The sequence below is a fragment of the Galleria mellonella genome, unplaced genomic scaffold (assembly GCF_026898425.1).
Source record: "Galleria mellonella isolate WM207_F2 unplaced genomic scaffold, CSIRO_AGI_GalMel_v1 utg962, whole genome shotgun sequence".
In the NCBI taxonomy this organism is placed as follows: Eukaryota; Metazoa; Arthropoda; class Insecta; order Lepidoptera; family Pyralidae; genus Galleria; species Galleria mellonella.
Genome location: NW_026442180.1, coordinates 1506355 through 1533552, shown reverse-complemented (window position 1 = coordinate 1533552; position 27198 = coordinate 1506355). Strand labels below are relative to the sequence as shown.

At 35.8% G+C, this 27198-nt stretch overlaps 1 protein-coding gene across 3 annotated transcripts; it reads right to left on the bottom strand.

The window, feature by feature from the left end:
- Positions 1-227: 227 nt before the first annotated feature.
- LOC113522887 (protein vav) lies at positions 228-25397 on the bottom strand. Of its 3 annotated transcripts, none has more exons than XM_052902832.1 (15): positions 24996-25397; positions 22790-22965; positions 17974-18033; positions 17563-17740; positions 9819-9989; positions 8123-8338; positions 7327-7446; positions 6365-6481; positions 4792-4968; positions 4190-4395; positions 3623-3740; positions 2903-3246; positions 1925-2074; positions 755-923; positions 228-437 (listed from the first exon to the last, which is right to left on the bottom strand). In XM_052902832.1, the coding sequence occupies exons 1-15, from the start codon at positions 25212-25214 to the stop codon at positions 363-365; spliced, it is 2496 nt and encodes an 831-aa protein (XP_052758792.1). In that variant the 5' UTR covers positions 25215-25397; the 3' UTR covers positions 228-362. The 3 variants fall into 3 exon arrangements, with proteins under 3 accessions (XP_052758792.1, XP_052758793.1, XP_052758794.1); XM_052902833.1 differs by having other exon boundaries at positions 17563-17737; XM_052902834.1 differs by lacking the exon at positions 17563-17740 and adding an exon at positions 11119-11266 and having other exon boundaries at positions 24996-25396.
- Positions 25398-27198: the final 1801 nt, after the last annotated feature.

Below are 27198 nucleotides of genomic sequence, written 5' to 3'. Positions count from 1 at the left end.
ACGTCAAATTCTTTTACTATCAACATTAGAATTCGTCTATAACACATATTCACACCGCACAACTGGTAGCCTCTATACCTTCGCGTGAAGATGGAATTGGACCGAGCGAATTTTTTTTTGTTTTAAGAGCAATAAATTTGATTTGTTTCGATTGCATTCGCAATTTAGTACGTTATTCCTTTGTGTAAACATACCTGGTTGTAGGTATATTCTAGGCCCAGTTCTCTTAGACCTATTTCTGTGTGAAGTCCTCAGACGAGGTCTCCGGGCGAATTGTCGTCGTGCGGGGGCGCTCGCGTCGCCTGCGGCAGCGGCGGCGGCGTGGCGAAGTGCAGCTCGCGCTCGGCGAGGCACAGCTGACATCAGTCCAGCGCGCCGATGCACTCGGGCTCCTCCCGTACGCATTCCTTCGGGAAATAGCCCGAGCGATTGTCTCCCTAAAACACGCAAAGCGATTTATCGAATATTTTTTTCCATATGTCAATTATTTGATAAAATATTATGAGCTTACGTAAAAATCGTATACATAATATATAAATCGTAAAACAGTAGTTCATGTCCGGTTCAAAGGACCACAAAGCAATATTTTACTTTCCTATTAATTATAAATGTGAAGATTTGTGAAGATGTTGGTATGTATGTGTTATTTAACATCACGCTTAAACAGCCGAAAAATTGAATTAAATTTTATACTGATTCACGTGGGAAACAACTAGTAAATAATATTTATAAGCAAGTGCACGTGTACTGGTACCTTGTCGAGGGTCCTGCCCTTCCACCAGCCGCGGCCATCGCCCTCCTTGCTGAGCACGAGCACCTTGGCGCCGGGCCGCAGCGCCAGCTGCGACGATTCCAGCGGACGGAAGTCGTGAATCACTGTCGCTACCACACGCCGGAATGGCCAGCGCAGGTTTGAGTTCAGTCTGATTAATGACAAATTATACACATGAATATGACTTTGTTTGCTTGTCAGCTCTTGGCTAACGATTCAATCAATCATCATTTAAATTGGTATACGTATAGATAGACAGAATAGATATAGATATTATAGATAGCATGTGCGATAGAGAAGGCCATGTACTACATTTAAATCCGGTCAAAGGATCATAGTCACGCGGGCGAGGGTGCAGATAAAAATTATATATAAAAAAAAAATCTTTAATACATCAAAGTTCTTTTTTTTACAATGATTATTGCAATAACTACTATACCGGATGCAAAATAAAAAAACTGAGTTTTAGAGGACGACTATGCACTGACAGGGCACGCGCTGAAGCCAAAAAGAAATAGGTACATCTACATTTTTAATTATTGTGTTAATCCTCTTAATTTTTTATTTTTATATATAAAGGACTATGTTAACTAAGTGGGTACATTTATGTCTTATAAGTAGATAAATACAATTATAATATAGTTAAAAACAGTAAAAATATAAAATAAACTAAAATCGTAGTGCATCGACTTCAGACAATCTTTGTGGCTTATCTGTGTAAAGGCATTATTACATACAAAACAATCGAAAAAAGAGTGTATGGTTCGCAATATAGAGTTCAATTTACTTGGAAAACTTTCATGTTAAACAAGAAACAGAGTTATATAAAACCTTAGATTATATAGAGACTCTCCATAGAAATGCTTCGAGAAAAACAGGTCAACTTTTTCATACAATTTTGCGTGATAAATGGTTGAGTGATTCCTTTATAACTTCTATATTTATTTTATCTTATAATTTCTGCATCTTTTAAATGCGTAAAAACTCATTTTATTTTTTAAATAATACGTCAAGATACATTTTACGAGAAGGAATATAGAACACTGACAAAAAAAAAAGTTTTTTTTTTTTTTGACAAAAAGTTGATCCGTTTTTGAGACTCGATGCTCTATCTATATAATCTAAGTATAAAACATATAGCAAAAAGCATACCCTATGAAATTCTCCGAGAGGCTCGTCTTCTCGTAGTAGGAGACGAGCTCGACGATGCTTCGGAAGAATCGCGACTCCGAGAGGTAGTAGTGCGGCACCTGGTCGATGGGCTTGCGGCACACGCGCATGTGTTTCACTGTGTTGTCCGTTCTGTTGGAACGTCAATACATAAAAGAATACATAAATTACTTTACTTGTTAGTTAATTAGAATTATTTTGGTTAATTCTGCTACCATTAGTATGCGTTCGACTACAAAAACACGAGGATTGGCTGCTCGAAGTTTAATGTTAGCAGCGATTTATTAATTTGCCTGAAGATGCCTCGTTTAAAGGCGACACACGTGTTGCAAAACATGCGTGGACTGAGTGACAGTCTCAATTATTATTTAAAACCGTTTGATGGCAAAAATGTATTTGAAAAGTTCTGAAGCAAAATACAAAGTAGGCGCAAAGTTTTTAGTGGTAGCTTTATAGTATACAATGTATTCTATGATAAAAATTTTAGTTTACTTGTAGAGTTTTTTTTAAATAATCAGAAAAATGATAAATCATTTTTGTGAAATGATACGTAATTGCGACGTTGCTACATTTCTATAAGCTAAAGTTCTGAACGCTTTTAACGACAGTAGTCGCCAGGAGGCCAATGAAGGCTGCAACGCAATAATTATATAGGGTTTTATGTTTCCTTTGGAAAATACTGTTCCTACCCTGATGAGAGAAAACATCGCTGCTAAGAACATCCTAAAATATCTATCACTATTAGCAGTGAATTTAAAAAAAGAATTGATTACAGACGTGACAAGTGTTACAACAGCGAGTACATTGGAGCCCGCACTAGGCGAACTTGTATCGCGGGAGTCCATAAGAGATTACCAAGACACGGTGATTTACAAATATAAATTAGTAAGCCAATTTTACGGTAACAACAAGTTAGAATGACGTCGTTTCTCAATAATAATAGTAGGTGTGTATGCTTACTTGAGCGAGAGCGCGTAGTGGGTGTCGTTGTCGGGGTGGTGCGGGTGGTGTGGGTGGTGGGGGTGGTGCGCGGGCTGCGGCCGCACGCGCAGCAGGAAGGTGCCGTCCAGCCGCCGCTCGAGGCGCGCCGTGGCCGTCTCGCGGCCCATCTCGCCCACGTACCACATGTAGTAGTGCAGCGCCTGGTCGCCGCCGCCCGCGCCGCCGCCGCCGCCGCCGCCGCCGCCGCCGCCGCCCGCCGGCGCCGGCGCCACGCCCACGCACGGCGCGCCGCCGCCGCAGCGCCCCGAAAGTGCGATGCATTCCTTGTGCGCGCACGCGTTGCACACCGTGCACAAGTAGCCCTGCATCGACACGCGGCGGTCAAGGGGGAAAAGGGATTGTTAGTAATGGGTTAAATAGCCCCATTATTAGCAATATACCCTGTCAGGTCGACCTCCACGTGGTTCCCCCTGGAAACCGTCGTAGTTAATTCTAGTGGAATTTGTCATGATGGGCTAACTGACCTGCCTTTTCATCCTCACAGATCATCCCTCACTGGTGCTCCGCCAGGTGTATCCTGATAGCGAAGACAGGGTCATCATACCATTATCACCCATTAAAAAATAAAAAAAAAAACACGCGGCGATGTGTGTGACCTCGCAAATACAAACCAACCAACCAACCAAAATACCAACTCTATAGATATATGTACTAATACTAATACATGTACGTATATACCTGAAATATTCTACCCTTGAGGAACTTGGAGCAATGATGACACGTGGCCGGCTTCTCGAACGTGTGCAGGACGAACTTGTGGTTCGTACTTCGACATCCTGACGGTTCTAAATTGTCTCTGTAAAAAAAAATTGGTGTTTTAGACTGTTTTCTATTATGACAGTTTTATTATCATTTCTAGGTATATGATTTGAAGAAAAAGCATTAATATTTGAATGTATTTGAACTTTAACAAGATTAATGTTAAGAGTTTCAAATAGAAAAAAAAAAAAGAATAGCTGTATTGGGGAGTCCCACGCTACACGGTTACCTGGTCGTGGCAGGGGGCCGGTCTAAACCCTCGCCATCTGATTACGTCAGTTAAGTCATCATGTATGGGATTTAAATATTAAAAGAATAGCTGTAGATCGTCGGTGCGTTCGTGAGGTGGTGTGTCGGTGAAGTTCTAATAGTGTGTAAGTAAAAACTTAGTGCTTAGTGCTTTTTTGTTCGATTATTACAAAATAAGAGTACAGTTGTTGCGACGCACGAGGTGGTATAGCTGCGCGGCGTGCGGGCGGTACTCACATGGCGTCGCGGATGGCCTTGACCCACTTGCGCTTGCAGTCGTCGGAGCGCGCGTACAGCGTGAAGGTGGCGTCCTTGGTGCGGCGCACGAGGTAGAAGTGCGCGGCCCAGCGGCCCTCGCCGCGCGTGCCGCCGCGCCGGCCGCAGCCCTCCTCCACGCGGTACTCGGCCAGCCGCACGCCCACGCGGTACGAGTACTGGTTGTCCTGCGCACCACACACATCCACACCCACGCTCAGTGCGCATACGGGGAGGCGGGAGGATCGCTCCCGCTACTGACCTATATATATTTTTGTTTTATGCAACTTAGAATGGCAAACAAGCTGACGGCCCACCTGATGGAAAGTGGTAACCGTCGCCTATAGACATGAGCAATACCATGGACATAACAGAGTATACTGTTTCGCCCATGATACCCCCCATGCGTTGCCATTCCCGAGGAATCAGGTGTTATTCCTCTGTACCCTGTAAATTCACTGTCATATCGTAGTGACTTCGGCTACATACATCTTCATCATCATTTTAGATCTCTATCGTTGCTTATTAATTAAATTATAATTAATCCATCTATATCATAAAGCATAATGCATGCACAAACTGACCTTGACTGGTTTACATAGAAGCATGAGCTTGTCGAAGACGAACACGTATCTGGAGCGCAGCTTCTGGTCCTCGTGAGCTTTCACCTTGAGCTCCCCGTCGAGTAGAAGCCGCCCGTATGCCGCTAAGCCAGCGCCACCCGCACCCAGCGCTCCGCCCTCCCAATCGATTATGCTCTCCTGGTGAATGATATACAGTACTTTTATAACTGAAGTTACCACATATCACCAAAAATCGATAAACAATGCGAAAGAATGGTCAATCAGCGACGTAACAATTCCGTGAATAAAATGTAAGGTAGCAATGGAACTAATAAGGTTTGAAGCATCTATCTACTAGGGAGTTAATTCATTTATTCAGCAAAAAACAATCAATTTAATATTAATAAATGAGGACAATTCTTCTTCTTTTTTATGCAACTTAGAATGGCAAACAAGCTGACGGCCCACCTGATGGAAAGTGGTAACCGTAGCCTATAAACATGAGCGGGTACCATGGACATAACAGAGTATACTCTTTCGCCCATGATACCCCCCATGCGTTGCCATTCCTGAGGACTCAGGTGTTATTCCTCTGTACCCAGTAAATTCACGCCATATCTCACCCTTCAAACCGAAACACAGCCATGCAAACACAACTGCTTCACGGTTGAAACACGAATGAGACAGAGGCGGGTGCCTCTGTCTCATTCGTCTTCAAGCAATCGACTTTTGTACAAAGTCTCCCTCTGATAAAATCTGTTAAAATTCTCACTAAATTCTTTCAAATACACAACAACAGCACTAATCAAATTTATTCAGTCACTAGTTAATATTGTAATTTTTTCTTTGGATTGATGTTATTAAAAATTAATTATTGATTACAGAAATTGTTACATATTTAAATATAAATCTGTTAAAAAAAGATAAAAGTTAAGTTTTCTCAACCAACTTTTAAAAGAAGAAGGTAAGTTTATTTAGTTCGTATTTTTTTTTTGTGTTTGTTATCTCATAACTCTCTAAGTTGTAAACGGATTTAGAAAATTCTTTTTATATCTCAAAAGGATATACATACAGCTAGAAGGAGATATATAAAAATTTCATCAAAATCGGTTCAGCAGTTTAGTTTTAAAATGAAATAACTAGTTTTGCTTTATTTGGAGTTGCTTTTTTTGTGGGACTCAATATAATCATTATAATGATGTGAGTAAAAATTAAATAATTTGTGTACTATGTGTGATTCATCTTGATCTGTTTAGTATTTATGTATTATTATTTATATTATATATGTATGTTTATGTATTGTAATCTTATTTTTATATTTAGAATATTTAGCATTTTGTTTGATTCCTTTTATATATTTACTTTGTCTGACTTGCGCCATCTACCTTTCTCTCTGTACTTATCCATTCTATATGCCAGGTTGTCTGTAAGAGATTGCTTTTAGCGATAAGGCCGCCTTTTGTATATGCACATTCTGTATAAATATTTCTTGTATACATTTTTACTGTGCGCAATAAAGAGTTTATTTTTATTATTATAATTTGAACCACAATTTGAATTCTATAAAGTATAATTTATATTTTATTTATTCTACCTGTACTTTGGTGAGCAGAGCGAGCACCTCGCTGTCCCGCTTGACCTCGTTGATGTACTGTGCTACATCCACCATCGCCTCCTTGGCGCGCTCCAGGCCGCGGAATTCCTCGTGATTCTTAAACACACATAAAAACAAGATCAAGTTAATAAAACTCACCAATCAAATATTTTTAAGCTTATTAAACTCTTCTTATAAATAAATTATTTCCAACTATCATAATCATAGTAATTTAAGATTTAAAGGAGTGATGAATATTTCCAAGACAATTCTAGATTGACGTGTATGTATGTATGTATGAAAATAGATGAAACAAGATGTGTATTGATAGACCTATGACATTTCGTCATAGTCGTAGAATACTGACGGATCTTTATATGTAATCTTTGTCAGATCCATCAGTATTCTACGACTATGATGATTTGAGATTTTTTCTCTATATGTATAGCATAAAAGTAGATAACTAAATTTGACCAACAGGTACAGGTTACAGCTGAGAACTGGCAAAAAAAAATAGATTGTTACTTAAAAATAAAACAGTAATTTTAAATTTTCAAATAAGATTCTAAGACTAATTCTATTCGTCTTTTAAATTTTTAAACTAAGACTAATTCTATTGCATAATTACAAACAAATGGAACATAATTTTAAAAATCTTTCAACTAATTAATCTAGTTTATTAAAGGGCTTATTATCACGAAAGCAACATTAACACAGTGTGCTCTGTCATGTCAATGGCGCTGCTCGTGTCTATAGACGACGATTGCTACTTTCCATCAGGTGGACCGTCAACTTATTTGCCATTCTGAATTGTATAAAAAAAATTATACAAATTATTTTTACTTTTAAATTTCTTATAGCGATGTAATAGAAGGAAGATTTTTAAAGTCGCATTGTCTATATAGTATGTGTTATGTAGTTGTATGAAACGTGACAACCTGATTAAATAACATGCCACTTACCGGCTGCGTTTCATGTACTAGCTTGTCGAGCAGCAGGTGGTACTTGAGCACTCTTTGCATCGGCACCGACAGTATGTCGCGCAGCTGTATCCGGCCGTCGCTGTGCTCCTTTTGACATTTCTGAAAACAATATGATATGCTTATTCCAGACAAACTATCATATTGAAGACTAGGCACCATGGTCTCCGACCTTAGCCTGTTCCACAACGGAACAAACGTACTAAAAAAAATCAATATGATATTAATAAATAAATCTATTTTTCTTTTTATCATTATTCAGTAACCTCAATATAAAAAGAAGGGTGCTATAAGTTTGACGTGTCTATGTGTCTCTCTGTGGCATCGTAGCTCCTAAACGAATGGACCGATTATGACGCGGTTTTTTGGTTGAAAGCTGATATGATCGAGATGATTCTTAGCTGATCTGTTCAGATATTTCAAGGTCATCAGTTCCGAAGTTATTTAAAATTTCCAATTTTATATTATCTACTGCGTCAGTCGTTATGGCGAAATAAATAAATCGTCTTTAAGGGAAAACAAGTGGGGAGAGGGGATTGCTAGTGATGCAGTGTAGTTGCACCAACGTTAGCAATATACCCCATTAGGTCGACCCCCTCGCAATTCGCCCTAAAAACCATCGTGATTAAGTAACAGTTTCTACAGGATCGGCAACGCGCACGTCACCTCCCTAGTGTCGCAGACGTCCATAGCGTACAATGACCGTTTACCATCAGACGGGCTGTATACCAATGCGCCACTTTCGTGGTATAAAAAATTAATAAAAAAAGCGTCCGACCTCGAGCTGCTTGCTGAAGGTGGAGTCCCTGGCGTCGAGCGCCTTGAGCGTGTCCTGCGCCTGCGTGAGGTTGGAGCAGTAGTCGCCGTACAGCAGCAGCCGCTCGCGCCACGCCAGGAACACGTCCGCCAGCCGCGGCGCCCCGCTGCCCGGCACGCACGCCTCCGTCGCCAGCTTCAGCTGCCGCAGCAGCCCCGAGTGGATCTCGTGCAGCTCCTGCCGGGTGCACACCCACGCTCACCTTGTCGTACATCTATCTATACTTACTATAATATAATCCAACGCTCTTATTCATAAAAACGTCAAACATTTAATAAACTTATTTTTATAATAAGAAAATAAGCTATTTTAAATTATCTCGTCTCTTGTGCTAAATTCCCAATTGGAAAGAATGTGATCAAAACAATGTAACAGTTAAAATAGGTTTATATATTCTTTATTGCACTTGAACAATAGATACAGCGGTTAGTTTAACAACTTATTAGCAAGGGAGGGCTTATTTCTAAAAGAGATCTCTTGCAGCCAACCCAGTGTAGTTAGAGAGAAAATAATTAATTGGCGGGTAATCTAGTGCAGGAGAGGTACAGGTAAAAATAATGTAAATAAAACAAACATACACAAATTGTAAATAAATAAATAAATATATATGTACATATACATATGTATAAGTGCATAGTATTATCATATATTATTATTAGTAAAAAGGTTAGATTTCAGTCATTTCTTAAAGGAAGTAATAGAAGGACTATCCTGTATGTCAGCAGGTATGTGTTTTACGCGAATTGTTAAATACTTAGTGAAATTCAATTCAACATTTACATCTGTATGAGAAAATGGATGGATGGATTTCAAAATATTTCGCAATTTAGTATTAGTCTAATAACAAACCAGGTGTACGTTTTATCAAAATACATTGAAATAATCATGAGATAATTTGATTTTACCATTGTATGAAACCGCATAAAACATAGATTTTGTTAATTGTATTTAATTTAACCACGGAATACGGATAGAGGCGGGCATATATAAACTATATATTAATTTAATTAATTGATTAATATACACTACCTAGCCGAGTTTAGGAACATGACATATGAATACTAGTTCCTTTTATAAAGTGCAGATAATAAAATTTTCAAAATTCCCACAGGAATAGAGCACAACTGATACCCGAGGATCACCATCATGTCAGCCTTTAACTGTCCACTGATGAACACAAGCTTCCCCCTTGGAGGGTTTTTCCAGTAGTTGTCACACTTGGCTGGCCGATTGGCAAGCGCAGTTAGGCTTTGGAGATGTTTTAAGAGGAACGCTGCTGCTAATCCCTCACTCTCCCTTAGTCACCTACGGTACCTATTCTACGTCGGGACCACATGGCGATACGGAGGTTGTAGAAGGGGGGGGGGGATTGTTAGTAATGCGGACTGCCAGTCCCATTACTAGCAATATACCCTGTCAGTTCGACCTCCACATGGTCCCTCCTGAAAACCATCGTGCTGAATTCCTGGTGGGTGGGTCAGTGGTGGAAATCATCACGATGGGCTAACTGTACTGTCCTTTCATTTTACCTATCATCCCTCACTAGTGTCCCGCCAGTGTATACACTGTTAGCACAGGCGGGGTTACCATTTCATTGTCATCCATTGCCATTCATCCATAAAAAAAAAATCCTCGAGGATGTAACAGTGGATCTTACCTTTATGCCGAAGAATATGTATTGTAGATCCTGCGGCTTCAAGTACGGTGTGAGCGGTCTCAAGAAGTGCTTTATAATTTTGCTCAACACGTCCACATAGTTGCATTCCGTATCCACCAATTCCCTTATAACATAGTCCCGTTTCTCTAGACTGTGCGACGATGTCGCGAGCTGGAAGAGACACGAGCTTTTGGTGAAAGTGTAAAATTAAAGGTAATCACATTGCAGAGGTTCCATCGACAACGGCAATTTGAGTCTTATATCAAGCGTGTTAAAACTTGATTTACTTTTCTCAACACCTTGCACATTGAACCGTCACTTTCTAATACTGCACTCGGTATCACCGATAAAACCTCAATTTACGCAAAGCAAAAAGTTAATAAAGAAAAAGCATAGCATTCTAACACAAAACTCTTAATAAACACATGTAAACTAAAATGTGTCGAGTGATTCTAACTACCGGTAATATTTGACGCGAGAAACAACAGCGTTCTGTATGAATAATTCAGACAATCAGCGGAAAGCCAACTCTTACTTATTTACTCGGCTACGACGGCTAATAGTAATTTGTTCCGGTATTTTTTTTTTTGCAAATATTATCAACAGATTAACTACGATAATTGAAATAAATATTATGAAAGTGGACTGTGAGATTTTTGATGCCTTATGGGGTATATTGCAGCATATGGCTCGAAAAGACACCCTTTATTTTGTCTATTAATTGGATTTTTTTTTTTTTATAGATAAACCTTGACATTCTATAATAAAATTATAATAATTAATAACTCGTAGAAAGAGAAAGTCAACAAGTTCTATTCCTAATCTATGCATTAAATGGATAACAACTTTTGAAAATGTCAGTCAGCACCTACATTTAAAACATAATCCGAAATTCAGCGAAAGTTGAACACTTGTTTCCCAGAGACATGGTTCAATAAAATATGAACAGAGTCGATTATATCTACCTTTGACCTTTACTTGTTGTATTAAAGGTAGCGATAGTGGATTTTTAACGGCAATAGAACATCGTTATCGATGTTTTAAATGAAAAAGTGAGTTTCTTTGTTACTTTATGCCTTAACGACTTTATTAAACATCATGTTCGGTATACAAGTACTATATGGGATGCAGATAGAATCCATCTGAAGGATATAGGCTACTAATTATCCCGATCACGTGAATGAAGTTATGGGTAAAAGCTAGTATTACCATAAATCCTAAGTTGTATAAAAATTAACCATAGATGCTCTGTTGTTTCTTGCATCATAGCAAAAAAAAAAAAAAGAAACCATAAGCGTACTGTGTTGAAAGCGGGCGGGTGGTGTGCGGCGGGCGGTTCCCTGGCGGACTTGACGGCGCACAGGTCGTGGTAGATCTCCTCGTCGTGGATGCGCGCGCAGTAGCTCGCGTACTCACCCACCTCGGCCGCGCCGGTGCCGCCCGCGCCACTGCGCAACCCCCACACACTCATGCATTGCCGTGCTACGGTTCACGCTCGTCACTTTTTTTTTTTTAATAAAAACACCTCAATACTATTTTTTTAGGCACAGACCCTAATATACACTGCTTAACTCTCATTATAATTTTTAAATGGCTCACATCCACATTATGCCTTAGACCTCAAACTGCATCATGTGCTATGAAAAATCTGACAAGCAATATTCGAGGAATATCTATAATTCAAAAGCCTTTTTCCAAAACACGATTCCTAAATTGTCTCCACCAAGTACAAACTGAGAACCTCATTTACACAATGCAACGTGTCTACGTAAATAGATGTTAGTTTTCATTAATTAAAAACTAGTATCAAATATACACTATAGTAAATGAATTAACGCTCTAACCACTTTTTAAACATTTTACATAGGATTGCAATTTATCCAAAAAATCATAAACGAAATAGTACAGATATCAAATTTCGAAACTAAAGATGCCCAAAGTCCGAACTCTATGTGAAACTCAAACCACTGGAACAATATATATTAAAATAAAAATATAATTAGTTACGTATGTAAGATCTGAAATCTATATCTGTTAGGAATCTAATCGCTAAATTAATAATTTCATATCAATTTGATTATATTTTAATATTCAAACCAAAACTTGCATCTTTTGATCACCGATAGAATAATAAACATTGAAATTGTACGTTGCAAATATGATTGATAGTGTGTGTGTGTAATAAATTACCGCTTTTTTAAACATGACAGCAGCTATTCTACGAAGTGAAGAATAAACACATTTTTTCCTAGCACAGTGCAAAAAGCACGTTTCATATCAGAACGTAAATTTATAGATTCGTTTCGTATATACAAATATTAACAAAGTGCCCGTTATAGTTTTCAAAAATATACTCAATTTCTGTGCAAATATATTTTATATTAAATGTTTTACCCTTTCAACTTATATAATATATATAACTGAGTTTTGGAGACAAATAGCAAAAAAAAAAAATTATTAAGAAACATTCGAAAAGTTTATTTTTTAAACTGACGCACCCGGAAACAAATCAGTTATAATTTTCGACTAAGTATAAAGGACTGTTAATTCGCTACTTAGATCGATGAAGTAGAATTAAAAAAAAAACCTCTCCCTCAGCATTCAGTGTAAATAAAATAATACAATATTGATTAAATTGATCTAGCATTGTTTAGATTGTTCTGAAGCTTTTTTTTTTCAAACAAAGAGCATAATTTGTGGAGCGAGAACCGGCGCACACGCACGCACGCGCACACGCACGCTCGAGTACATGCATGCAGCGTACGCGGCCATAATAATTATAAGCTAGCGTCTACTTAAAAGTACGCTTACATGAGCAATCACAATGCGACAATTATTTCGCCAATGTTGCTTCTAATATGCCATATATTCTATATTATCGCCGATACAAATTGTCATAAAATGTAACGCACGTAATAACCCCTTTATTCATAAACACATCAAACCTTCTATCCTGGGAGGAAAGGGATTGTTAGTAATGGGTTCTAACAGCTCCATTGCTAGCAATATACCTTATCAGGTCGACCTCCACGCGGTTCCCCCTGGAAACCATAATGGTTAATTCTTGTTGAATTCTTCACGATGGGCCGACTGACCTGCCTTCATTCTCACCTGTCACCCTTCACTGGTACCCTGCCACCGTATACCGATAACGCAGGCGGGGTTACCATGCCATTTAAAATCTTTATTGTACATAATTCAAATTGAACACTGATAAATGATTTAATATAAAATGGCGGACTTATCCCATAAAGGGATCTCTTACAGTCAACCTTTGAGAAGATGAAAGAAAACTAAAGTGTTTTGTCTCTTTCTTTTATGCTAAATTCTCAAATAGAATGAAAGTGACAAAACAGTGTAATAGTTAAAATAGGTTTGTAAGAGGTCATAGTCTTTATGAATAAGGGATTAACAATTTAATGCGTACAAATAACAACTTATTTTATATCGGTATTAGTATGGCGATGTTTCTAAACCTACTTGTTGTGATCATTACATCACAATTTATAAATAGAGTTTATTATCCAAAAAACAGTCAACTCTTATACACATTCCTGGTAACGTAATTGTTTTACTGTACAGAATTACGCAATTGCCCTTGTAAGAGCACCTTAAGAGAAATATGTTGCGTCGCATTGTTTCAAATCAAATAGTAAATTCTTAAATAGGGATAGGTAATATATAGCAATATCTTTATATTGACACAATAACGAATATATTAAATATTCGTTATCCAATATATGAAATCGAATTGAAAAACCCATATTGGGATGACCTTTTTTTCACCATTAATATCCAGAGAAACCCAATATATAAATATCGAACAAGTACCGATATCACCCATACCTATTATTTAATTCTAAATATACTATAATACACATTGCAGCTTATACCTATACACTTAATAAGTGCCGCTTCGTTATCTTCAGTTATTCGTCAGAATTATTTTTTTTATTCTTGATTTATACCAATTGTATACTTATGAAGGTAACGATTTTATCAAGACACACGCACGATCCTATTCATTATCCCTTCATTTTCGAAAAGTAATTTTATAATCTACTAAGAATTAAAAACAATATCCCAGGGACCTAGCGAATAGATTATAATTTATAATTTTTGTATAATTCAAAACAATATACAGTAATAAAAGTAATAATTTTTATATATCGTCATAGTCGTAGAATACCGACGGATCTGACGAAGATTACATATAAAGATCCGTCAGTATTCTACGACTATGACGATATGTCCAAAAATTATTATAACCCCCAATTACCACTAGTTTATTATTGCTATTCATTCAAATAGATTATTTACAATATAATACAATTACAGTATATACAAAGAAGTATAAATAAATATGTTGACGACGTCATAAATAAACGGAAACATATCGTCATAGTCGTAGAATACTGACGGATCTGAAGAATATTACATATAAAGATCCGTCAGTATTCTACGACTATGACGATATATGTATAGGTACACATTGTGTTCTTGCTAAAAATTGGAATATCATAAATTTTGACAAATTTTATAAACGGCCAGTATTATTTTATTACATCGATTTAAAAAAGAAATAGACAACTACGAGTAAAATATTATTAATGCAATTACAAAATATATTAAATACAGAAAATTTGTCAAAAGGTTACGACACTACAATTTTTAGTGAGTTCCCTTAGTCATTTAAATAGAAAAATTATTAATCTCAAAAAAATCAATGTAAAACTATAGTATTAAGAAAATAAATGTCTAAGCTGCAAAAAAAAAAAACCTAAAGTGTGTGTAAGCATATAATATCGCCATGCCCATATCGCCGAAGCATTCTATACAGCTCAATCAATTTGTTCGCCAAACAAAACCTCGAACAAACGATGGTACGCATCGGAGCAATGCTGTCCTTCACAGATTCACTAATTAAAACTATTAGCATCCGTCGGTGTGTGAAAGTGTGCACGCTTATGTTTATTTCGTTGTACCGGATTGGATGCCTAATGTTCTGAAAGGTATATTTTTAAGCTATCAAAAAGGAGTTCCTAAATTTTTAAGATAACGGAACGCTTACCAAATATCTTTTTTTTTTTTATGGAACGATTATAAATCAACTATCATGTATTTTTTTAGAAATATTCCAAAAGTATAACACTTGTGTGATTAAATTGTTTCATTGTATAAATAGTTTCGCGGATCTACATAACTCACTTTAACAATAGCTGAAATATAGGATTATAGAGTAAATCTGATATCTAATATGATTGCAAGCAGGTTAGACTGCTTTTAGATTGGTTACTGTTGTGGGATTTCAAATGGCATGCTTCAGCGGTGACCAAATTTGTTTATTGTTTCTTTTTTTTTATAGAACCAGTGGCATTTCCCGCGCCTTTTCATGCTAGGAATCCGATATATATCTATTTATGTCATGGGAATATCGGAAAATCCTACCATGGTGATTTATATCCATGTACTTTTCTGATAGTACCGCGTCAGGACTCTGAACTTAAAAATCTTAGTTAATTCGTGTGTTATTTATACAATATTTTTACTTTATAAACGTTATACATGTCGGCTATCATTCTTCAAGGTGAGGTACGGTCTGACTTAAAAACTGTAGGTATTTAAATATCGAAGGTTCCAATATGGATGGGCGATTTTGAATGTCAAAACTTATAAGTTATTATAAACAGTGTGATTCACCAACTTTGATAGAATTTTATCAAAAAAAAAAATTGAAAGAAATTAAAAAATAGAGATGACGATAGGGACCGCTCTAAACTGATATATGTCAACCAAATAGGCGACATGCTGAAAAAGGGCCAAACTAAAAGTACCCATAATCCGTAACAAGCGTGTATAAAAAAAAATTATGAATATAGAGGAAGCCAAAGAGATCTGTTTGAATCGAAACATTTGGCATTCCATTGTTTCTGCCTACCTTAATGGGAGACATGTTTGATAAATAGATAAGTATGTAAAAATTTAAACTATGTATCTTGTAGTGTGGTTTAATAGAACTTGACGGAAATATAAACAAACGAATAATTGATGCAACCAAAAGACTATCTGCTGATATCCAATAGTAGAACAAATCGTAAATCGATTGAATCTTTCAATTTTAATAATTTTACCAGAAGGAGACTTTGTACAAAAGTCGATTGCTTGGGTACCTCTGTCCCATTCGTGTTTCAACCGTGAAGCAGTTGTGTTTGCATGGCTGTGTTTCGGTTTGAAGGGTGGGATATGGCGTGAATTTACTGGGTACAGAGGAATAACACCTGAGTCCTCAGGAATGGCAACGCATGGGGGGTATCATGGGCGAAACAGTATACTCTGTTATGTCCATGGTACTGCCCATGTCTATAGGCGACGGTTACCACTTTCCATCAGGTAGGCCGTCAGCTTGTTTGCCATTCTAAGTTGTATAAAAAAAAATTATTCAAAGAGTGTTTTTGTAATAATTTCAACAAACTTCAGTGACCTTTTTTATCGTGTTCTATTGAAACAGATTATATTGAAAGCTATTTAAAGCAAGGTCTTAAATACTTTTTTAAAACCGCTAATATCATTTAAATGATATTCTTGTAATTATTTCTATCACTGCAATCTAATTCCAGTCATTTGTTTAATAAATAAATTTTATAAAACCTACTTAAACTGGTATTTAATTTTGAATACGTATTGATTTAAGCAATACGTATTCAAAATTAATAGCTTTTTCGAAACTAATATACCTAATTAATAAAATACGTTCGCTAAAGAAGTTAAACGTAATAAAACCCGTCAAGTGCAAGTCTAACTCGCGCAACGAGGGTTCCGTACAAAATCATGATGGTTAAACAATTTTTTTCTTGTGAAACGACGACTACGAATTTACAGTTTTCGGATTTTTTCCTTTACTTGTGCTATATGACATTGCTTCTTGTTAAATTTCATAATTTTAAGTCAACGGGAAGTATCCTATAGGTTTTGATTCCCTTTGCGAATATCAAAACATGCGATATAAGTGGAACATAAACTGCCGTATCTTTTGATTGCATCGACTTAGAAGCTCGATTTTTTTAACTGCATTAAGTGATTATAGACCTGATTATACAATATGATATTAATTTTAATTTGATACCTGCACGCGTACCTAAGAAAAAGAGTCTCGACAGACAGACAGATAGGCAGACAGACGGACGGAAGGACAACAAAGTGTTTTTATAAAGGTTCCGTTTTTTCGTTCGGAGGTACGAAACCCTAAAAACAATAAGCTATGAATTTGTATGAATCTTTAGCATTTTTTATTTCTCGGTTGAAACTACATTTCACGCTGGGACTTTGACACAACCTGTTCCGTTGTGTATTTTCCACGTGTTACTATTTCATGTACTCGTCGACCGATTTGTCCGATATTTCTGAGTAGATTTGCGTGATCATATTACTTCAGGTATCGGTACAATTACCAAGAAATAAATATCAACACCGACCTTATCATATCTGTTACCCAACGTTTGTGCATTGCAAATGATAAAACTTCAAGACGATGTCACCCAATAAACAGAATTCTCTGCACTTAAACCCGAGCAATATTATACTTCGTTATGATACCTACGATAATGTATATATTGAATTCGGGAGCAAATCCGCGGGATACATGTAGTAAAATCGTATCTAATCGTATTGTATTGTGGATGCATTCGAGCAAAATTTGTGAAGGGCAGCACAGCCGAGGTACCAGGGCACGATAAAATCAAAGCACCTCAGGCATGGCCGACGTGAACTTGACATAGCAGAGGTCCTCGTATATCTCCTCGACCCGGTCCTCGCAGGTCGCGCTCGGTATCGTGAACTGCACCCAGGGGACCTCGGCCTGGGCCGGGTGCTCCGGGCTTTCGTTCATGTTGTATGCAGGCGCTTCGAGGGACACTCCAGCGCTACTACAAGTTGGGTGTTAGGTTCAGACTAAATGTAGAGCAGGACGGCTACACAATGTTTTATCACTCTTTTTATTATATACTACAGGCTATAGCAGGGAAATACTTGTGGAACAGATCAATGGTATTCTATGGTCGAATAATTTTCTCGTTTGTTCTAATACTATATGTTATTTTAACAATAAATACGTAGCTACTGTGACGTGTATATGTTATTATAATTGTAATGTACTTACACAGACTGCAAATCCTTGTAGATATCCTCTTCTGATTGAGTTCTGTGTGCTGAAAACGGCCTGTAAATAAGGAATTTGTATTAGCTATTATATTAATTAAAGTACATCAATAAATAAATAAAGTATATATATATATATATATATATATATATATATATATATATATATATATATATACACACACATATATATATATATATATATATATACACATATATATATATATATATATATACACATATATATGTATATATCAAGCTCAATTGTAGTTAAATGCGTATATTTTTTTTATATAAATATTGTCTATATACCTGGCCTACTTAGTAAATAATTTTGGCAACTCTTCTTATTGTCAAGACATCGAGGTGTTAGTTTTTTATTTAAATTTGATAAAAGACATACCAACTTTCTTACTATTCACCAATTGTATATTATTAATATATTATGTATATTATTGTAATTATTTCGACCGCGGGGAAAGGGATTGTTAGTAATGGAGACTGAGAATCCCATTACTAGCAATATACTCAACCAGGTCGACCTCGTCGCGGTTCCCCCTAGAAACTATCATGGTTAATTCCTGATGAATTCATCATGATGGGCTAACTGGCCTGTTTTCATTCTCATCTATCTTTCACTGGTGCTCCGCCAGCGTATCCCGTTAGTGCAGGCGGGGCTACCATACCATTTTCATCCATCAAAAAAATAAATATTATTTCGACCAATTTCAATTATTACTTTTGATCGAAGAAAAATTTAAATATATTTATGTAATATCGATATAGACTTAATTTGTAAAAAAATATTAAATGATTCTTAGTGAATCATCACTGCAAATTGCTACAAGTTACATTAAAATATGTTTAATATATTGATACCAGAGTGATGCTGAGTGGTACTTCATTGTACTCGTATATTTACAGTTTCATATTACACAAAGTGACAGGAATAAGAATGAGCGGATTTTTAAAAAGTGATTTTGAAACAAAATCTCACGGTCGACGGAGTCGCAAACCGGTGCGCACCGAAAGCGTGTCATTGGCTATCTATTTGAATAAATCTGTTTTAAAATGTATTTTGAAACAATACAGTTTTATCATTTAATAATTACAGCAACTGGATTGGAACACAGTTTGATTTGTCACATTTCAAATGTGCGCTGATTAGAGGGAGTTTTTGGAGAAACAGCAGACAGAAACTGTACTTAAGTCATCTACTTGGGGCCGGTTGATATTTTCACCGTGCTAGCAGCTATATTTGCATGATTGTTTAGATTTGAAGGATCGGATATGAGAGTGAAATTACAAGATACAAAGGCGTAACACTCTAGTCTTGGGGGAAGGGATTGTTAGTAACGCAGACTACCAATCCCATTGCTAGCAATATACCCTGTCAGATTGACCTCCTTGTGATCCCCCTAAAACCATTGTGCTGAATTCCAGGTGTATTCATCACAATGGACTAACTGACCTGTCTTTTTCATCCTCACTTGTCATCCTTCACTGGTTTTTTTTATAGGTGATAATGGAATGGCAACCCCACCCGCGCTATCGGTATACACCGGCGGGGCACCAGTGAAGGATGATAGCTGAAGATGAAGCAGGTCAGATAGCCTATCATATCGAATTCAACAAGAATTTTTTACAATATTTAAACATTATACATTGGGTAATGGATAATTAATATATCCATTATAGGGCCAATATATATAGTTATTTAAATTATAGACATTGTTATATTAATATATAGCAATATCTATATATTTTAATTATATTAAGGTTAGGTAATCCCACCCCTATTCTAGAGGCGATTATTACCATTTTTCATGGGCCGTTAGCTTGTTTACCATTCCCGTTTCCATAATAAAAATAAAAACTGTTTATTTCCCGCGACAATGTCGTAAACGTTCACGGAAATATAAGTGTTATCCTTATAGCAGCTATCCTTTGCCCTCTATTTTATTCTTTGCCTTTTATTCTTTATTACATCGTGACGGTAAAATAGAAACATCAATAAGATCGCGATCAGTTCCACGATTTTTACAGCTAGGTACGCTTATGCAATACAAGCAGTATCAAATTAAATAATATAATGCAGTTACATAAAACCAAAGTCAGCAATATACAATTCAATTGAAAAACGTGCAGAAGACATCGGTATGAAGGCCGTAGCTGGGGGGATGGGGAGGGGGGTGGGGGTATTAAGGGGCAATGTCCTACCTTAAAAGGCCTAATGCCCTACCTCAAAATTAAAGATCCTATGAAAATTAGACTTGCTTTTTCGAAGTCACTTAAGGCTTCTGCCCTACTAAAAAGTTCTCTCGTTTTGTTTACAAAGTAGTAAACTATCAGTTTATTTCATATTGAGTTTGCTGGAAGAAATCTCCTTTAGAGATAAGCTCGCCCTTGTGCATTATTATGTTGTTTTTTTAAACAATTACTTTTTGAGAACAATAAAGAATAAAGCGTGGTATTTCAGTAGCCTGGTTTTAGTTTTTAAACTAAAATATTGCAAAGTCCGATGAGCAGAATAAAACCGCTATGCTTATAAGCTGCCAGTAGCAAGTTACGTACGCGGCCAGTAACTTGGAATACTATTAATGCATATATAATACAGCGTCGTGATTTTGCATAAAAATAAACATCCGTCAGTTACCTACACAGATACCGCATCACACATTGAAATTAAATTAAATTAAATTAGTTTATTTGCATTAAACAGTTTAAAATTATTACAAAAGCCACGTGGTACTATTTTGGCACCTGTTTAATTGTCTTAAACAATGTAGGCATACAAATATTTACATTTTATAACAAAATCGAAAAACAAAATTTAAATTCAATTATGCCATTTTAATTGTCATTACGTATTAAAAGTCTGGTTTATGGTACATTATGTCACGTACACATATATCTTCTATTTAGAATTAGATTAAAGAAAAATAGTACTTAATAATTAATATGTCAATTAAGTGTAACAACTAGTACAATAAGTTTATAAATTAGAAAAATGTCAATATAATTAAAATGTCTAGCTTAATACTGTTTGAGGTATTGATTCCGACATCTATAAACATACATACTTATAATATATATATATATACTCATATTCAAGAGATAAGACCTGTGTGACGGCTTAAAACTATGCAAGGTATAAATACATACTTTATAGATTCTTTCCATTCAGTTCATTCTCTAATGGGATGAAAGAGGGTTAACTTTATATAAAACTGCGTCAATTTAAAATGACTTTGAGATTTTAGAATGGCATCGACACGGAAGAGGACAGTTATAATAAAAAAAGAATCATCAAAATCGATACAGAATTGGAGGAATATCACTTAGGTATCACTCGTAGACAAAAAAAAAACGAACTTATTGAGAATCTTTTTAATTTTCAAAACTTGCAAAAATACGAGCTTACAATCATAATTACAAATTTTAAATTCAAATCATCTTTATTCAATTAGACTTATTTACAAGCACTTTTAAATCGTCATTTTTTTTTAAATCTACTGCAGGGTTCGGAAGGTTGTTATCTGTTGAGAAGAGCTCGCAAGAAACTCAACAGTTACTCTTTTATATCTCTGTTAACATTATGTGTATTTATTAGAAATGAAATTCGAAAGGAAAGGGAAATAGCTTTATAATGACAGAGAAATTGTTTTGTAATGCAAACGAAAATCCGGGTAGCGCTAGGGTCATACCGGCGTCACTAAGGTTAGGTTAATGACACGTAACCAAACAGAGGTGATCGCGAAACTTCGGGCTGTGCGTGCGACATCGTTAAGGTGGCGATACTAAATATTGGTTTTGAATTCGAAAAGTAAACAACAAATTTATTAAATTGCCTAACTAGCCAACGTAGCAACAGAAACGACCACTCAATATAACCAAAACTAGTGAAATAACTTTTAGCGTATAAACATACGGAATTTACATACGAATTGCTTGGTGACGTAGGCGAAGTTGCGAGCCTAGCATAATAAAAAGTCTAACAAATAGAATACGGAAACATATTTTAAACCAACTTTAAAAAAAGCAATAGGTTTAAAGCGTATGTAAGGGGGGGAAGAAATTATTGGTAGTGGGGAAGTTAGTCTCCATTGCTATCAATATACCCTATCAGGTCGACCTCCACGCGGTTCCCTCTGGATACTATCGAGACTAATTTATCGACCTGCCTTTTCATCCTCACCAATCATCCCTCACTGGTGTCCAGCCAGCGTATACTGATACCGCAGGCGGGATTACCATTCCATCGTCACCCATTATAAAAAGCATTATATATGTTTGATTTGTTTGTATGTATAAATTACGGGATATATTCGACGATAGTGGACAGATTTAATTTTTTTTTTATTTCATTTATTTATTCTTTATTGACTACATTACAAAAAATATTTAGTACAAAAGGCGGGTTTAAAAATGCTTTATGGCATTCTGTCCCAGACAACCTTTGGCAAAACATAAATGTAACTATGGGATGGAAAATGTTATAGATATTATACAAAAAAAAAATCTACAATTCTTAATTTTTACAAGTATCACATCGTCATAGTCGTAGAATACTGACGGATCTTTATATTTAATATTCGTCAGATCCGTCAGTATTCTACGACTATGACGACATTACAGTATTCACGAAAAATATATGTAAAATTAAAAATTCTTGTATATTTTTTTTAAGTAACAAGATTACAGAACAGTCTAATAGTAATTTGTTATAATTGAAGACACAGAAAAATGTGTTGACCATCTCACGAGAGCACTACAATGTAAAGAGATTAATAAAACTGACTAAAACTACATCTTACTTGATATTTCTGCTTAGTGCCTTATGACACTGGCTGAGTTTGGCCAGAGTGCACAGCACACGGTGGAAGTTGGAGAGGTCAAACAGCATGGACGGATCAAAGAGATCAGTCTCGCGCAGCTCAAACACCTCGTGACATGTTCGCAGGAACACTTTGATATTACGCATGCACAGGAACTGCACAAAAAGCACAATAAAAAGTTCTTAATGATGTGTAAAATGACTATTGATTTTATTTACTCATGTTATAAAAACATATTAGGACATAATTTCTTGAGAAAAATTTTTTTTGTCTTCCACACTAACTTAACAGCTAGGCTTGCCGTGTTAGTATGTAAAAGTTCAAACTTTCTTTGCTGTTTTCCGATCCATGCTTTCCAAGATAATAACAATCTCGGTTTTACCCTATATATTCACCAAAATACTTATTTTATAACCACTTTAGCATTCAAGACAGGATGACATTCTAATCTTGAATATCTTATATATAATAGTGCATCTCGCTGGATGTGTGCATATTTAGCAACAGCTGAGGCATCTCTTATTACCAGCACAATGTATTGAATCAGTTTTTTTTATTTTTGTTTATTTTAACTGTAATAAATATTTGTGTTGGTAAAAGATTTACATATTTTCTAAAACAGACAAAATTTTATAGGTGATAATAATAAATGGTAAATATATACAGGAAATTATTTTGTATTACAAATTAAGTATAAAAATACATTTCTATAAAAAGAATCATAAAATAAAATATGAGAAAATTATTCAGAGATGCGCAAATTGTTCATTATCATTAAAGAGAGATAAAAAGTAAAGACCAAAAAAAGCATGAGAAATGATATCAATGTTCCAATTTTACAATACAATACATAGATAAACAATGCAGTGTTTTAAAGCAGGATGAGACAGATAATGACATGGGCAAGTCACTTTATCTTTACAATTTAACAAACAGACTAAAAAAACAATATGGGATACAAAAATTCACATATTAATGTTAATTTAAACTTTTTCTATCTCTATTTTCCCTATTTTTTTAGTATAAATGATTTAATTGTTGTACTACTATGCCATTCATGAAACAATATATATGTTATTATGTATGCATACATATATATGCATTGTCACTTTAGTCAGTACCTACTACATTCTTTCAAATGCTTATCTTATAATTCATAAAAAAATCATAACAATATACTTATTTATTTGGAATTTTTTCACACTGTAAATCCAATAATAGTAATTATTCTCTTATTATTCAGGAATAATTTGCCATGAATCCTTATGAATAATTGAACAAAAAAGCATAGTCTCTTTTAATAGAATTTAATTTTAAATAAAAACAACATGATCAAATTATAGACAATATAGAGGTATCCAATACTAGCACAAATAAAAAATGATTGAATGTTTTGATTTTTATAAATTTCATTTAAAGAATTCTGTGATAATTTCAACAAAACTTGGTTATTTTTTTTTTTATTAAGTTCCACTAAGATAACAGTGTAACAGTAGCAAAATAAAGTGATTTTTTTTTTATTTCTTATATGATTTTATTTACTTTACAATTTTTTTTTATTTACAAACAGGCACAGTATTAGATAGAATGTTAAGGAAAAAGATCAAACAGCTAAAAATCAGAAATATTAAGTTTGTCACACTCAATTCTATTTTCTATTATAATAGATGAACACTTTACAGTCAAACATGCAGAGTTTTTTAAAACATATACAAGAGAGCATATAGAAAGTCACTATTTGAAATCACACTATTCCCATTCATAATAATTTTATGTAGCAGATAAGACAGGAACATATTTATAAGTACTATTGAAGTATTCAACACAGAGATATCAATGAAGGCACAATGCCATTCATCACTGTATGCATAATTAACAACCAGTGACATTAGCCCCTTGGTCTACTAAAATACACTTATAGATTATTATTAGATATAATGAAAAGCTATATAAAAGCAATGACAAAATATTATTATGTTTCCTAGAATATCCAAGGAATGCATTTTTAGATTAACAAAAAGATGTTAACTTGGCCTACATAAACATTACATAGGTATGTGGTACGTGAATGACAAAGACTGTACTATGAATTTGTATGGCAAAACGAACATTTATGACAATAGCTTCCAAAATAATGGTTTTACGGTAATTACGGCGAAGGTCGCGCCAACGGGGCCCCAATTACCTGTGCCATCTGAGGTCGTTGGTTCACATCCTTCATGTCAATACAGCCGGGATGAAGTACATTCAGCAAATTGCACAGCAACACTCCATCTCGTAGGGTGTATGCCAAATCATGGATAGTGCTCTTTTCCCAGTTTGCCTTATGGTCGGGATGCAGCAAGCCACATCTCGTCAACCAAGATGCGCACTCGCGCCACAGATCTTCGCCACCCGTAGCCATGTTTTAAACAAGCTCCGCAGTGCACATCGATAGCATCAGTACTAACCACAGCTTTTTAATAATCAACAAGCCATCATTAAACAGGGGTTAATTGATAATTGACATACAAATTGATACGGAAAACACAGAGACAAAAACCAGAACAAGAATTCTATGACAACTGGCGTGTGTTGTCATATAAAAAAAGATTAAAAAAAAATTGTATACGAAGCGAGTTTCTTATAAATATTTTTATTTTTTTTTAGTTCGATAGGCCCATTCTCTATCTATGAATGATATAAAATTAATTCTAAAAGGTTTTTATAACACAGATGTGGTCCTAAATTTGTATGTCTTAGAGGTTGATGGTTGGTGTTCGACATTTACTATCAATTTCCTTTTTTGATATGTTTTATATTACCTAGCATCGTAATACTGTCACTAATAAGTGATTTAAAAAATAAAATTATCACTATAAATTAATTCTATTTGTTACTAGTTATTTGACAAGTACAGTAAAATTAGTGTCAGGGTATACCCTAAGGGTATAATCCAATCTATATATAATAATAATGATCAATATAATTATATATGTATCCCAATCCCAATAATCAATCAACATGTACCTCATTTTAAAGAAATACATGGAGCAGTTTGTCAAAGAATTGCATTTAAACCTTTAATGATAATCGGGCTTTATATAATACAATTATTTCTTAAAAAATTGCTATCGACAAAGACGTAATACAGGGTGGCCCAAAAGTCCTTAGAAAAGTAAAATTTGAATTAAACGAAAACGGCCCGCGTGAGCGGTGCAGGGGAAGCGGGGGCAATAACTTCGGTTTCTGGGAATTTAGTCGCGATGGAGCGTTTCACCGGAGCGGACCGTGCGTTTTGTGTGCGCGAGTTTTATCAAAACAACAATTCGGCAACCGTTGCGAGGCGTAAATTTCGAGAACACAAAGGTTTATACAACTTTGATGACACCCCAGCTCTCCAAACGATTAAGAATTGGGTTGCTAAGTTCGAGGAGACCGGTTCGACGTTAGATAAACCGCGGTTGGGTCGCCCAAGGACATCACGTACGGAACAAAACATCGACACAGTGGCACAGTCTATTCGTGAAAATCCTACACAGTCAACTCGTAAGCGTTCCAGTGCATTAAACGTATCCAGGACATCGTTACAACGGATTTTGAAGAAAGATTTACTTATGCACCCTTACAAAATTCAGTTGGTGCAAGAATTAAAAGAAACTGATGCTATTCAGAGAGTGAATTATGCTAATGAAATGTTTAATCGGTTTACTTCGTTCAATAACATAATGTTCTCTGATGAGGCACACTTCCACATTAACGGACATGTTAGTAAACAAAATTGCCGCTATTGGAGCCCGATTAATCCAAAACTTAAGCACCAGAAGCCCTTACATAGCCCTAAAGTTACAGTTTGGGCCGCTATGTCAGCCCATGGCATCATAGGGCGTTACTTTTTTGAGGACGGCAGAGGGCGTGCTGTTACTGTTACTTCGGAGCGATATGTGGCCATGATCGAGGAGTTTTTCACACAAAAATTGCAAAACTTTCCAGGCTTTAATGCCCGAACATGGTTTCAACAGGATGGAGCAACTTCCCACACCTCCAATACTGCTATGCCCGTTATCCGTCAACTTTTTCCAAACAAAGTTATCTCTAAGAGAGGAGACATTTCCTGGCCACCACGTAGCCCGGATCTGACTCCAATGGATTTTTTTTTGTGGGGCTACCTTAAGGCTAAAGTGTACGACTCTAACCCGCGGTCAATTAATGACCTAAAAGAAAACATCCGCAGAGAAATGGCAAGCATTTCAGCAGTGACGTGCCGCGCAGTCATCGACAATTTCAGAAGGCGTTTGCAAGAGTGCCGTGACTGTAACGGATTACATTTGGACGACGTTATTTACAAAAACTAATTCCCGTTTTTCTAGCTATATTTACAAATAAAAATATTATTCATAGTGTAATTA